The sequence below is a fragment of the Micromys minutus genome (assembly GCF_963924665.1).
Source record: "Micromys minutus genome assembly, chromosome: 4".
Lineage (NCBI taxonomy): Eukaryota > Metazoa > Chordata > Mammalia > Rodentia > Muridae > Micromys > Micromys minutus.
The window spans coordinates 40,510,653-40,524,438 of NC_137973.1; the positions used below are offsets into that span (position 1 = coordinate 40,510,653).

A 13,786-nucleotide genomic window follows, 5' to 3' on the forward strand; every position below is an offset into this window, starting at 1 on the left:
AACTTCAGTTTTATTCTCTAGCTAAAGGTGGAATGATCCCCACACTACCAGTTTTCCCCCATTACAACCAAAAGTATTTAGTATTTACCTACTCTCCCCTTTTTCTATTCCTTTGTTTAAACACTGCAAGACATGGCCAACATGTTTATAAGATTCTTGTTTAAGTGTTTTCCCTATTTTTTATTGTGGCCTTCACAAGTTTCAGAATCCCAAAGAAAGAATGCAGACAATATGGGGATTGGACTAGAGTTACAGAGGGGAAGCTTAAAGGACACACTCTGATTTGCAGAATGCAAACTCCTACTGCATGTGGTAGATGTCCACATGCCATGCTTTACTACTTCTGCAGCTTCTAGGGATCATTGCAGCTTTTTAGATGGTTTATAGAAGTGGTTGCTAAACCTACTTAGATCTTGAAAAGTTTCAGGTTAAGACTGTGAAAATAATGAGCATCCAATATAATCTACCAAGTTCTCTATAGAGAATGAAACTGGGCATGTTGTGGTGGCACAGTCTATCATACTAGCCTTTAGGAAGCTAAGGCAGGAGAAGTGAGAATTCAAGGTCAGCCTGAGGTACTGTGGGACCTTGTTCAGACCACAACAAACTCCCTCCTCCACAAAGGCTCAGGAATATGTTTCCCAAAAATATCTACAATGTTGAATGATGTGAATACAACAACCAGGGCCAGCTGTGCCTTTCTATAAAGAGACCATTGGCCTATGATGCTTATAGTATCTATGGCCAAAGGGAAAACACACAGTGCTTTTCCGATTCCCTCTATGCTGAAAACAAATGTAGAACACATGTATTTATGTCAACTAGTCTTTAGTATGATATGGAAAGCAGCTAGAATGCAGGTGACAGCCTAATTTCCATTCCCAAATATAGCAATATTGTGTAACAATTGGTAGCCAATTGAAGTCTCAATTTCCACTAGGTATAAACACCTGTTAAACCTGCTGAAATAATCAAATGACACAACAGCTGTAACTGCATTAAATAGGATCACCTGTCCTGCCCCACCCCTCCTGTCTTAGATTATGTTTACATCCCAAGTCACCCACCCCTCTGATTTTCGGAGTGTTGAATAGCCCAGACTATCCTGAAACTACAGTCAAGGATAACTTTGAGCTTCTGATCCTCCTCCTGCTTCTACCTCTGAGTGCTGTGATTCACAATCCTTTATACTAAGGAGGAAATCTGTATACAGTGAAAACAAGTGTGACTGATGGGAAATCTGGCTCCTATCTCAAAGCGGACAATGCAAACTGACACCCCATCCCAGTGTCTGAACAGTTCCTGAAATAATGGGGTAATGACTGCAAGTAAGACCCACAGGTTAGAAAAATGAACTTTTTTTTTTGCTTTTAAAGAAAAGTTTGTAGAGTGATTAAGGGCAGACCATGACAACACAGCTGACCATATTTCCTTAATGGCTAAAGAACAGAAATAAAATTTGTTTAACTTTAAGAAAACACAGAAAACTTAGTTTATATTTTCCATGAATAAAAACTGAGAAAAAGGCTGGTTCTGAGATCATATATTTATTTAAAAAAATAAAATGGATTGACAATTACCACATTATTTGCATGCTAGCGAGATTTCCCAAGCCCGTGAGAAACACCATTTCTTGATCAATAATAAAATCACTTCCTCAACAATGTACAGACAGGAAACCTTTCCATCCAAATTTAAGGTCTTTACCCCTGCTCTCACCTCACAAGCTAGTAGGATGTATGTGCCACAAGCTGAGTGCCTTACAAAAGAATGTCCGAGAAGACAATAAACAAGGTGTTACTAAAAGATGATGATTTGTTAAAATCATAAAGCAACCATCGTTTGGCCTGCAAAAATTTTACATTAGATTCACCACCACTGGGGATATGATCCTCTGATAGTGATATTCTGAATAATCACAAACACACGGTATTTTCCCTGCATGCTTTCTGGAGCCAAACCCTGTTTGACAACATATTTAGTTTATAGGATGGGACCTGAAATTCCCATTCTAAACAGGACAGTTAGGGAGTGTTACCAGTGACAAAGAATGAAAGTTATATGACATTGATTATTATAAATTATATTTGTTCTTATCCACCCCCGGTCTCCTTAATATGTTCAAATTCCTTCTTGCAGGAAACATGAGCTTAGTAGAACCAGGACACATCCTCAGTGATGATTAGAGTGAGCTGTAGAGGCTTTAATTCTGAAGACATGTATATGTAGGTGAGATGCAATCTGATTGCAAACACTGACACAGTAACGAATCAAATCAAAGAAAGAGAAGACCTGAAAAGAGAAGAGATTTTGATTATTCTCAGCATGTGTACAGGTCACCCTAAGCTTCCTGGAAGAACAGAAGGTGGCTTCTGATTTTCTTCTCTCCAAAGTCACCTTCTGATTTCATACAGTTGAGTAAATCAGTTGCTTCCCAGTGTCTCCTTTATTAAATATGGATTAATAAATCCATCCCTAGAAAGACAGCAACTATGTCAAGCTTTTTGTTTTTTATCTTAGTTTTTGAGATAGAGGCTTCTATAGCCTAGGCTAGCCTCAAAGTCAATATGCAGCCAAGGAAGATCCTAAATTCCTGATCCCTAAGTGCTGAGCTCTCGGGAACTGCCATCGTGCCTTACATTTTTAATATGGTGCTGGGGATCTAACACAAGGCTTCATGCATTCTAGGCAATCACTTGACTGCTAAGTGATAAGCTTTCTGAGTTGCATTCTCTACCACAACTGCTCAACTCTGCACGTGTAGCATGACAGGCTCAATTTATAAATGAGTGACTATGGCTGAGCAGTATGAACTGTTTTACATAAAACCAAAAATTTTGAACTGAGTTTTAATGTAGGTATGACTAGTAAGAATATCATATATGCTGGCTAACATTAACATCATAAAGAACTCTCAACACATTACAAATGTGGGTTTTGGCATTCCTAGTCATTATCACCATTCTATTATCTCTTAGAACTGGCCCACTCAAACAAGGAAGCAAGTAGCTTACAAATGACAAACTGAGACAGTATAATACATACCAGGGCAATCCAAAGTACTATATATTCATCAATGAAGCTGTTAAAATACTGGTCCAGAAACAAAAGTGCTGGACCTATGAATGCTGTGTCATGCAAATGCATTTCACTTTTCGTCATGTGTGCAACCTGAGAGTGGAACAAAAATCAATGAAATAGGCACTTCCATTCTAGAACTGCTAGCAACGTAGCAAATCAGTATTATGCACAAATACTGAGTTTCAAGAATGATTTAGCAATAACTATTGAGTTTGTAAAACTAAAATCATAACAATGTATCTTAGTCTGGGTTTCTATTCCTGCACAAAACATCATGCATGACCAAGAAGCAAGTTGGGGAGGAAAGGGTTTATTCAGCTCACACTTCTATATCACCATTCATCACCAAAGAAAGTCAGGACTGGAACCTAAGCAGGTCAGAAAGCAGGAGCTGATGCAGAGGCCATGGAGGGATATTGCTTGCTTCCCTTGGCTTGCTCAGCTTGCTTTTAGCTTTCTTATAGAACCCAGGTCTACCAGCCCAGGGATGGCCCCACCCACAGTGGGCTGACCACCCCCCTTTAATCCCTAGAAAATGCCTTACAGCTGGATCTCATGGAGGCATTTTCTCAACTGAGGTTCCTTTCTCTGTGATAACTCCAGCTTGTGTCAAGTTCACACAAAACCAGCCAGTACACAATGTTAAGATTGTTTGAGAGAAGGAATAACCATGTCAAATATGCTGGTAGAAAAGACTTTTGTACAAAGAGGTTCAACGTGTGTCCATGATGAGACCAAAGAACATACATAAACTGAATGACCAAATTAAAGAATGGACAGGACACCAAAAAGATACAGAGATTGCTCAATATGGAGTGTGAGGAGATTAAAAACAGCTCTGCATTGATATTCGAGATTTTTATTGCAAACTCTTGTACTACTCAGGAAGCCACAGAATGAAATCCAGGCCCACAAAATCAACATAAGATCAGTATTAAAAAATTAAAAACTGAGGTACTTACCACAAGCTTATTAGTGATTTTAGCTGACACAAAACCAAATGTCAGTATATAAAGACAAGGATGCTTTTCAAAAAGCTGAACTGCTGACTTCTTGTAGATCATAACAGCTAACGTAATCACTGATCCGATGTGCAGAAAAGGAGAAAGGACACTTGTTCCCTGTACAGAGCAGAGTTAAGAGCATTTATTGCTGTTGGACACTACATGGATCTACCAAGAAACACTTTTACTCAAACTTCCCAAAAGCTCCCAGTGGCTGCTGGCTAACTGCAATGAGAAACAGCTCCACTAACCACTAAGGCACAACAGGTCTGAGCTGGGCAGCTGTCACTTAATTTACATAGCATGTTGTACTTTCTAAAATCATTTGTGTTATACCCATACATACAAAACATGTACATTTATCAGCATATAAAAGTAGGTATAAATATATATTTTGAAGGCTTAACAGAAATCCTAAGTTGATGAATTATTGTCTACCTTTTAAATGAAAAACAAAGTATTGGTAACAAGCCTTGGTTTAGAAATCTCTGGAAACTTTAAGGTATACTCACTGCTATGGTTGATCCATTTTTGCCAACACCACCTGTGAAGATTACACGGAAGTAATTTGTACAGGAAAATATGGTCCCTGCCACAGTACAAAGTGCAGGAAAAAGTTTCATTTGAATATTCAGCACTGGGATCTTTAATAGGTAGAGAGAAAGAACAATTAAAATACATTCACATTCAACTAAAAAATAGTACAATCAAGTACCTATTCACACTTCCAAATATTCTTTATTCCTTATATTTAATACTAATGTAATGAAAATTTCCCTCTCTTTTCATTATGAGCAATATAACAAGTTTTAAAAGGTGAGACATACTTCTAACACAAAAACCCAATGTTATCATTTGCATTATAAGCTGAGTAAAGCTCTGTAAATGCATTTCAGTCTGGCAACAGTGAAAGAGGCTATCTTTTGGAATTGTTCTCTTCTTTCTTTCTTTCTTTCTTCCTTTCTTTCTTTCTTCCTTTCTTTCTTCCCTTCCTTCCTTCCTTTCTCCCTCTCTCTTTTATTTCTTCCTCCCTCTCTCTTCTTTTCCTTCCTTCTTCCCTCCTTTGAAACTGTTCTCTTTTCTTCCCCCTCTTCCCCTCCCTCCTTAGGAGGGGTGCCTTTACATTTCTTTGCATCTTTTCTGAATTCCACCTCTAAATATCTAATACCTTACTAGTTGTTAAGACATTACCGAGTATAGGTAATAGAGATATTTGTAAATTATATTTGAAATCAGCACAGTACAGAATGAAAAAGGAGAAAAGTTCTATGAAGAATAGTTTCAGCTCTGAACTCTGCAGTGTAACCCACTAGAGAGGGTAACTGAAGTGGCATTTACAGATAAAAGAAAAAAAAAGTTAAGTCTACCTAAACTGGTGCAGCTTTACAAGATACCCCAACAGTAATATGTAAAGCTTACTTTTCAGTGAATAATACACTGCTATATGCCTGTACACTAAAAATGTGATTCACCTAAAGTAAGGTGAGGGATTCAGCTTAGTGAATTTATCTTATGCATTTAATCTTACAAGTATAATATTCATTATTTAAAATGAAAGGCATATTAAACGTTTAGGATCATCAAAGAGTTTCTTCTTTTTTATATCCATTCTTTTACTTTTCTTGTTTCAAAATCTGTCAAAACGTAAGATGAATTGAGATATACTGAAGTAATTGTAAGAACAAGATTACAGAAGCTCGCAAGGCTTGGATGAGTCCTGAGATTTTACAATAAAAACATTTAAAACAGCTCTATTTACACTATTTAAAACAGCTATTTGCCTATATTTTTAACTAATATAGGATATAAGACGTTTCTCTTTAGAATATAAAACTCCAATAAGATTGGGAAAACAAATCTAAAATATCTGGATGCTCCACTTCTTTAAAACTCTTAAGAACCCAACTTTGTTTATACAACTCTATCCCCTCTTGTAAAACTGGAGCTCAAAAACAAGGTGGAACCCACTATTTGAATCTCAAGTCACACTAAGCAGGATTTAATCATCTAAACAAAATAGTTCCATTTAAAGCTAAGGAATTTGCACAACACTCCAAACTCTCCTCCTCCTTGCCTAATTCCTAAATTACTGTCCTGTAGCCCTACAAAATTCAAGCTTTTCAGGAGGAGATGAAAAATAATAACGAGGCTTCAAACTAGTGTAGATTTTTGTTCTAGTTCAGAAAACTAGGGACAATCATATAAATCTAATGCACCTGTCTGTAACCCAATATTCTCCCCCTTTTCTACTGTCCAGTCTCCTGCCACCCCAAACATGCCCGCCCCCCTCCACAGACAATGGGTACTTTTGGCAAAGGAAGAACTGTGATAGTTACCTAATAAGAGTATTACTCTATTACATGGGGTATCCATATTAGAACCAGGGCATCAGCACCCTGTATGTAACAGTCACTCATGGCACAACTAACCTGATCAAACACCATCACTTGTATTACAACTTGGGGACACTGCTTTAGGATCACCAATTTTTGTGTCCTTTGGTAGAAAGAATAAGCACAGACACTAGAAGAGCCAGGAAAATTAATACAAAGCTTGGATTATAGAGTAAGCCAGAAACTTCAGACTCTGGAGCAAAGTATCCTAAACATTCATCATCTCTGCCAATATTAACCACACCCATTAAAATGCAAGTTCAAGGGTTTAATATGAATTGACTTTTAAAATGATGAATGTTTACTGGGGGAGACGGGAGTCATGTGGAAATCAGAGGATAACTTGTAGAAGTTGTTCCATCATGAGCATCCCAGCATTTGAAATAGGTTATCAGGCTTTAGTGGCAAGTGTCCCTACTGTGTGAGCCATCTCCCTCACCCAGGTTATGGTAGGTGATTAGTATGTCAGTATGCATTTCTGAATGAATTCAGATCTTGCCCTTGTGTGTGCTAAATTTATGTTTTGTGATAATTCCTTCCACCTTAGCCACCTTGAAATGGAAAAGGTAATGCACACAGGAAAATGTGAGGCAAAGTACAAGACTCCGGTGATCCTGTACACTGGATCTGCTTAAAATCCAAACCAAACTACTTCAAGTATGTTTACGTTGACCGCACACAGGATCAGGGGAGGTGTGCACATTTTGTCTGTTATAACTTCTTTCTGCTCCCATCTCACTCATCCTTATCATTACTAAGCTGCACTTACTCTACAGAATATTTTTTTTGCAAAGAATGTAGAAATGCTTGTTTATAGATCATAGTGATGATTTTAAATGTATTTTAATAATGTATGCATGTGTATATGTGCACGTGAATTCAGTGTCTGTGGGGGCCAGAAGAAGTTAGAACCCCTGAAACTGAATTATAGGTGGTTATCTGCCACCTGCTATGGATCCAGGGGACTGAATTTGGGTTCCTACAAGAGCAACACATGCTTGTAATTACTGAAGCATTTCTCTAGCTGTATTGGCTGGTTTTGTGTCAACTTGACAGAAGCTGGAGTTATCACAGAGAAAGGAGCCTCAGTTGGGGAAATGCCTCCATGAGATCCAGCTGTAAGGCATTTTCTCAACTAGTGATCAAGGGAGGAGGGCCCAGCCCATTGTGGGTGGTGCCATTCCTGGGCTGGTAGACCTGGGTTCTATAAGAAAGCAGGCTGAGCAAGCCAGGGGAAGCAAGCCAGTAAGTGACATCCCTCCATGGCCTCTGCATCAGATCCTGTTTCCTGACCTGCTTGGGTTCCAGTCCTGACTGCCTTTGGTGATGAACAGCAATATGGAAGTGTAAGCCGATTAAACCCTTTCCTCCCCAACTTGCTTCCTTGTCATGATATTTTGTGCAGGAATAAAAACCCTGACTAAGACACTAGCCTTTTAAATGAAAATAATTAAAATGTTAACATAATTACAACATCCATAAGAAAAAATATTTAAGTGTAAAAGCACTTTCTTCTAAAAGTCTTCCATTTTATGGTGGGCTTACAGCTCAGTGGTAGAGTGAGTGCTTGTCTAACAAACCTGAAATACTTAATCCCCAGAACCAAAAAGTTGCCTTTTAGTTAAAAAAGACAAATACAATGATACCTATCTATGCATATATATGCATATGTATACGTATTCATCCAACAGTAAACTTTTGAGACAAGTAAAAAGAAAAATGAGCTTAAGTATTGCTAATCCTAAAATTAAAAAATCTGCAAACTTCAAATTTGATTCTCAAATTCAGATTTTGGAACATTGTTTATTAATAAAATTAATAAAATTACAGAATTTCAGATTAGGAATAAGTACATTCTGATATATATTCTGAAATCCAAAAGGACCCACAATTTGAAACACCTCTGTCCCTAAGCTTTTACAATAAGAAATAATAATCTGCATAGTAGTTTGAGATTTTTGAGAAAAAAGTAATTTCACTAAGTTTCCAGTTATTTCAAAAAGTCAGGTTCTTCCTTTCAGTTTAATGATGTGAATATCACAATATAGGAATAATAATAGGTCAGGAGATCTTTTCCTGACACATTCTAATCACAGTGACCACATTAATTCTGAATTTGGACTGCATGGTCTAGAAATTAAATTTCAAAATATATCAAGTCACTTTCACAACTTTAGAAAATATCTTGATGAACCCAAGAAGGTGCACTGATCTAAATCCCAGCCTGGGAGCTGAGGCAAGGGGATCCTGAGCCTGGGGAATATAAATAGTAAGATTCTGCCTTAAATAAACAATCAAACAGATAATAACAGAAAAGCCACCCTCCAGCACGATTAAAAACTCAATTATATTATCTTAAGTATAAGGAAAGATTAAATAAACATTTAACATTTTGTTGCTATTGTGAGCCTGGGCTAAGGAGCCCAGGCTGACACAGTTCATTGTGTAGCTGAGGACTTTCAACTTCTGATCCTGCTGCCTCTATGTCCCAAGTGTTAAGATTCTTGGACCTTGGTTACACAGCTTACTTGTACAAATTCTACTGAGAGGGCTGGTTCTATTCAGTGGCTAAGAGCACTAGCTGCCTTTCCAGAGATTCTGAGTTCAAATCCCAGGAACTACATGATGGCTCACAACCTCTGTAATTAGATCTGATGCCCTCTTCTGGTGTGTCTGAAGACAGCCATTACTTATAATAAACAAACAAACAAACAAATAAATCTTAAAACAAATTCTACTGAGAAAGGGAAAAGTATATCTGAATCAGTTTACTGCAAGATAACCCTAAAAAAATAAAATATGGGTATAACATATTTTATTTAACTATATAAAATAGAGACATTTAAAATATATGTATATGTAATGTAGTTCCATATTTGAAGATTAGTTCTATAAGCCAGGTGTTTAAATTGTTTTCCAAACATCAAACAAAATTCTCATTTTCTGGATATTAAAAATATTTTTAAAAATTTAAGCATTTTATATATTTTTAAAATATCTGGGAAAAATTTTTATGTAAAACAAGGTCTATAAAACTAATAATCTATGGTAACAAGTGAAGGCTGTGTAGAATTTAGGCTTTATGACGTAGTTTTAGGAAAACAAATTTACTTTTTAAAGCATGAACAAAAGCAGCTCATCTATTAAAGGACAAAGGTAATAAAATTTCTCTACATTTTAGTCACAAAAGCCAAGAGATGTCTACAGTGTCATCTATGACACACAAATGCTACTGTGTACTGAAGAATGGTTTTAGAAGTTTCCTGGCTGCTTGTAAATTGTTTTTATTCCTTTATCTCTTTCTTTGAAAGCCCATCCCCTGAACAAAAGGCAATTCATGTTTGGCAGTAAATACACAGGAAAGTACCTAATTTACCATTAGGAAGTGAACTGGGTAAAGGGAACGTCTCAGCAAATTTTATCTATATATTTGAAGACAATATTTCTAAATTTTTACATTTATATCTAACTTTTAAGAATTATATTACTTTTGGGTTACTAACTTTTAGTACAACCACATCAAGTAATTAGTAAAGGAGTGGTAGTGCAGCTGCTAACTAGTAAGTAGAGTACTCTACCCTGTCCAATCTTGAGCAATACTTGAACAAACTGAAGTGGAGGTACTCTCCTTCATCCCAGCAATTAGGAAACTAAGGCAGAAGGATAATTTATATAAGGCCAGCCTAATCCACCGCCTTGAGAACAAATCAAAGCAAAACAAAGTCCAAACCAGAAAAGAAAGCAATCACTCCAGGAGCTTCAGCTTTCACTGGGGCTCCTTACCAAACTGGCGCTGCCCTAAGTCCCAGCACACAGAACTTTTGTGCAATGGGCCTATCATTACTTCACACTACAGAGGAGGAGACTAAGCTGTCCAGACAGGCTGGCTGGTTTCAGAGCTTGTGTCTCTGGGCCACATATTTTCTCAGAGGCTCACATCCAGTTAAAGGTGGCGGGGGTCATTTATAGAGTAATATAGAGGGTATTTCAGAGCAGGAAGAAAAAGTCCAGACATTTGAAGTAACCCATAACATGGAACTAAATTGGCAGTATTTATATCTTTTTTTCTGTGCCAGAGTAATTTACAATCTTAAATCCTAAATGTATTATTCAGCATTAAGCTCATACAGAGACCTAATAAAGTCATATAAAGGAGAAAAAAAGAAAAAAAAGTGATTTAATTGTGTCAGTACTTAACTTACTTGTCACATTACCTGTTGTTTCCTTGAACGTAAAATAGGATGCCATTAAAGATTCAGATTCTCAATAGCCTTCAACGCACACTTAATGTATCAGAACTCCAAAGAGTATAATTCTCATGTTCTAAAAAGAAACTTCCTACTCTTTGCTGTACTTTCATTTTCAGAAAACAGTAGTAAAATAACATAGCACATTACCCTTTAACTGGATTATCCTACATTAGAAACACAAGCAGAAGATAACATGCATTACATAGGACACACATGTGAACGGAATTACCATAGATTGCCAGAAAGGCGGTCCTCCAATCACTGCCAGCAAATGCATGATTATTATGAAGATTTGCACTTCAGTCACATCAATTCTGATTAGGTACAAAAAGCCAAAAGAGCAGAATTACTCAAAACACAATTTCCAGTTAATTACTTGCAAGCAAAGCAGCATTCCTCTATCATGCACAACAGAAGATAAATTTCGAATATGGAGCAAAGGAGAAGAGGAGGTATCAAAAATTTAATAGCAACAAAATCACATAAAATCCATAGCCTTTTGAATTCAATTTAATAAATTTCAGAGCAATAAAAACCCCCTCTCCAAAGTAAGTTTTCTGTAACTCAACCTTTTCCACCAAAATGAAAAGGTATATGTATGTATTGAAATTCTGAGTATCAAGCAGAGAATTACATTGTATGGCTACACAGTATGAAATTATAAAGCTGTCTGTAGTAGCAACCGAAATGGTGGACTTTAACTGAAAGAAAATAAATATATTGCCCCCTAGATATATTCTTTTACTGTCCACTGTGCTACTGGTGTAAAAAAAAATAAAATCAACTAATTCTTGGATTCTTAACTCTCACTAGGTTAACTAACCTCACAGTCAGGAAAGATGATTGGAAGCAGCTGAGTGTGAGCTCTGAGATTACTGAAAATGACCTCATGGCCAAGAAGAGACAGTGCAAAATGAGGGAGAAAAGGGGAACAGGCAAGAGAAATTAAAAGCCTGAAAGTTTGAAGGAGAAAAATAATTTAAAAAAAAAAGAAGAATAAAAAGCACATGGGCAAAAGGACTGAGGGACAGAGACTGTGTGAGTATTCCTTCCCTTCCGCAGTTTAGTACTTCCCATAAGCTTGGGACTGACATTCTATTCTTAGACCATGGAATCCAAACACTTTAAGGAACGAATTTCTTCTACCTGCATACGTTTTACAAGGTTATTCGTTACAATAGTAGAATCAATTATGATAGAAAAAATTAAATCCCTTAATGAATGTGTGGTTAGCTAAGCTCCACAGTTCATAGTTTTTCTGAGGTGGCAGAGCAGCACACTGACTAATGAAATGGGAAAGTATCAAATGTTAAGTGAAAAACAAGTTCCAGAATGTGCACAGGCTACATTTTATGGGGGGAAGAAGACTAATAAAGACTGACAGTAGTTTCCTTTTGTCTGTACCTGTAATTGCACAATGCATTTCTGGAAGTATATTAGAAACCAAGAAAGTATTGCCTCTTTGGGAAGGACAGTGTGGGGATTGTGAGGCAGCTGGGGAGTAAGGATATTTCCCAATCTATACTTTATTAACTATAAAAAATAAATCTAAGAAAAGCCAAATATCAAGAGCAAAGATGTTCCATTTGTGCAGAACAGAGCCCCGTTTATACAAATGATACTTAAAGCTGGTAAGCCACATAAATTTAGTATATCTACGTTTTCACACACAGAAGTAACTGGCTTGAAACCAGTCCTTTCAAAATAAAAATTATTGACCTTTCTTTGCTGGTAAATGATTTTTAAATAAACCATTTGCTGCATATTTGGCAGCAAATAGTAATGTAATCATTTTGATAAACATTTACTGAAAAGAGCTGTACTGAAGTAAGCTAAAAAGAGTCTGTAGAGCTGACCTGTGAGAGGTGACGCCAATAGGGGAATTACACTCAGTAGCAAACTCAGAGGACTAAGCAGGTGGGTGTGTCAAAGATGATCGGTTCTGTCTTGGTAGAGGGTAGACATCTGGACATATGAAGTTGCCTTTTGAAAGGGGAAGGGCCAGAAGTATAGAATTACAAAATTAAAATGGAGAAACCTCACACACTTAATCTTTGTTCTGTGGATGAGTTTGAGAGCAAAAGGAAAACAGGAAAGCTCTTTAAGGTCTCAAAGTAGGATGTCGAAGACAGACCCTGGAAGATTTTCTAAACTATTCAGATATTGCTCCTGTATATGGGAGAGAGGGCTAACCAACCTACCAGTTGGGAGATGGGTGTATTTTTTTTCCCTATTTGCTTACTGGATTTAGAACAAATGTTTGAACTTCCTTCATAAAAACTGTCCATCATTGCTCCCAGAAGAATTAAACATAATCCAGTGCAAAGGTATCCAAGGGGTTGTGAACTAAAGGAAGTAGGCAGCAGAAATAATAGTAATAAGCAATAGCAACTGACGGTGTTACAGAGACAGCCAGTTACAGGGCCGTCTATTATGCCACCTTCCCAGCTAATCTCTCTCAGTGTGGGCTGAGTTTACAGTGACACTCAACAGGAGGGGCCTCAATCTAGTACACTGACCATGAATGAAAGAAAAATCCATGTCTAAAGAGGCTTTTGTCTAAGTAGCAATCTGAAATTTCTGCAATCACTTTTTAAGATCTGTACTATTTGTATATATCTTTCTGTGTAATCTGGTAATGTGTGCACACCTGTAGACAGGTGTATTTATGTGCAAAGGCCAGAAGAGGACTTTAGATTCTGTTACATACAGAATTACAGGCCTTTTTTTTTCATGGGTTGTCACATGGGTGCTGAGATTGAGAAGCAAGTGCTCCTAACTACTTAGCTACCTTTCTAGGTCACTTGATTTTTTTTTTCATTCTTATTTTTTAAATGGAGGCAAAAGGTAATAATGATTCCAAATTAATGAGTAGTCTTCAAAATCAAGGACAATAACCCTCACTTAAGAAAAGACATCCTTGAAGATAGAGATCTAAAGCATAGGAGCACCTAAAGCAAAGATCTATTAGTCTAAAATTAAAGACAAGTCTCTGTAGCATCAATTTGCTACAGCCTAAAGGGAAAAAATAAAATTTTCTTTATCTTTGAAGATAGTT

General features: G+C 36.9%; 1 protein-coding gene across 3 annotated transcripts in view; it reads right to left on the reverse strand.

Annotated features, from left to right (window-relative positions):
* Window positions 1-1,540: 1,540 nt before the first annotated feature.
* CEPT1 (choline/ethanolamine phosphotransferase 1) overlaps window positions 1,541-13,786 on the reverse strand; it is a 41,749-nt gene continuing 29,503 nt past the window's right edge. For 2 of the 3 annotated variants that reach the window (XM_080916395.1, XM_080916396.1), the window contains 5 exons: window positions 10,958-11,042; window positions 4,598-4,729; window positions 4,044-4,202; window positions 3,046-3,171; window positions 1,541-2,292 (listed from right to left, as the gene is read on the reverse strand). In XM_080916395.1, coding sequence (XP_080772521.1) covers window positions 2,173-2,292; window positions 3,046-3,171; window positions 4,044-4,202; window positions 4,598-4,729; window positions 10,958-11,042 — 622 coding nt within the window. In that variant the 3' untranslated portion in view covers window positions 1,541-2,172. The remainder of the gene's footprint in view (window positions 2,293-3,045; window positions 3,172-4,043; window positions 4,203-4,597; window positions 4,730-10,957; window positions 11,043-13,786) is intronic. The other variant, XM_080916397.1, reaches the window with a different exon arrangement.